We start from the raw sequence: 1640 nt of genomic DNA on the forward strand, positions 1-1640 counted from the left end.
TGCGTCTTCCTTATTGAGAAGAGATATCTGGTGAATTAAGACCATTTGGACAGGTGGTTTGATCACTCCAATTATAGTAGCTTGATTCTGATCTCGATCCTGTTTAAGGTACATAATAGCCAGTGCATAAAACTGGCGCAATTTTCAGTGGGTCGCCGCTTAGAAGAAAGACGGTTCAATATACATGTCGGGAGTGACACTCGCTCGTTGAACACAGTAGGTATGCTTGTACGCACGTGTTGCTGGAGTTGTAAAGTGTGTCTTATTCCAGTCTATCTATTCCTGAACTAAAAGAGACTCCTCTGCCCCACTTGGGGCTGGTCGGTCCAATTAAGAGTGAGAGTATCCGTCCAATCAGAACGGATACCTCAACTCCCATTGTACCAACAATACACCAAGCTGCACGGTTCTGGCAGGCGATCAGACTCATCACAAAATCGCTATCTATGTTTGTTTAGATTCCAGTTTCGGCCCTTGTCTTTAGGGATGTTATCTGCCATTTATCTGCCATTTTTTGGATGGCAGATGCAGATGGCAGAGATGACTAATATCTGCCATTTTATCTGCCATTTTTGCTAGCAGCGGCAGATGCGGAGATGACTAATATCTGCCATTTTATCTGCCATTTTTAGCATGGCAGATAAATATCTGCCATATCTGCCATTTCGGTCCTAGTCAACATACGGTAAAGGCAGTGTAGGTCGATCCGGCTAGCACCGTGACAGAGGGTCTATGAAAGAGAGCTTTGAAGTAATATAGATTAATAGAAAACATTAAACGAAGACTATAATTCCCCCTCCTCTGGCTCTATCTCCTCTTTTCCCATTTCTTCCATCTCCCCCTCGCTGTTTCTTTCTTTGGTAAAGGTATCTTTTAGACTCATGAGTACTCGAAGAGACTGACCATTCAGCTGGTACCGTCGGATTCCAATCATATCCCTCCCTTTACTAAATAGCCTTTCAACTGCAACTTCAGAAAAAGGGATACCAAGAAAAGCCTGAGCCGCAATAGCTAATCGGGGGTACTCATCTGCATGTTCTCGCCACCAATTGAGAAGCCAATCCTCATAACCTAGCTCTAAGGGCTCAGGACCATCAATTGGTTCTGTCTTAAACCACCTTGTAATCTCAGAAGTTGATACTCGCTGCCGCTTCCTCCCAAGTTTGAGGAAATCATCATCTTCAAGTTGATAGCGACGCTTTCCATTCTGTTGAAGATAACCTTCTTGAAAAGTTGAATTCTGAGTATCAGGAAGACATGGGCACATGATCTCAAGTTTCTTCGTGATTCCCTCTACTAGAGAAGCGACATGGCTTACGTCATCAAAGTAAGCCTCTAAAAGGTGTGTCTTGATGCGAGGGTCTAGTACCATAGTAATAAGATAGATATCAGATGTATCCATTTTATCAAAGTACTTCTTATAGACTGATTGGTGTGAAGGGCTAAAGCTAATCTTGAATTCAGAACTAGCTAGGCACATGCTATTTACAAAATCCTTGAAGAACGTGAACAATTCGGGGTGGAATCGTGAGGTATGTGGTTGGTGGGTCACGTGGTACAACCATGTGATAGTTCACCAGGATTCAACCTGTTATAATACCCCCCTCCTATTCTCCTGTTTTCCGGGGTCCATTCGAAGT

The 1640-nt window shown here is 43.4% G+C and overlaps 1 protein-coding gene across 1 annotated transcript; it reads right to left on the reverse strand.

Annotated features, from left to right (window-relative positions):
- Window positions 1-784: 784 nt before the first annotated feature.
- Window positions 785-1372, reverse strand: N7495_008292 (uncharacterized protein; the record flags this gene model as incomplete). Its single annotated transcript, XM_057210943.1, has 1 exon — window positions 785-1372. The coding sequence occupies one exon, from the start codon at window positions 1370-1372 to the stop codon at window positions 785-787; it is 588 nt and encodes a 195-aa protein (XP_057060486.1).
- Between the last annotated feature and the right edge of the window lie 268 nt (window positions 1373-1640).

The sequence above is a fragment of the Penicillium taxi genome, assembly GCF_028828555.1.
Source record: "Penicillium taxi strain IBT 34144 chromosome Unknown utg000005l_segment0_segment0, whole genome shotgun sequence".
NCBI classification, from domain to species: domain Eukaryota; kingdom Fungi; phylum Ascomycota; class Eurotiomycetes; order Eurotiales; family Aspergillaceae; genus Penicillium; species Penicillium taxi.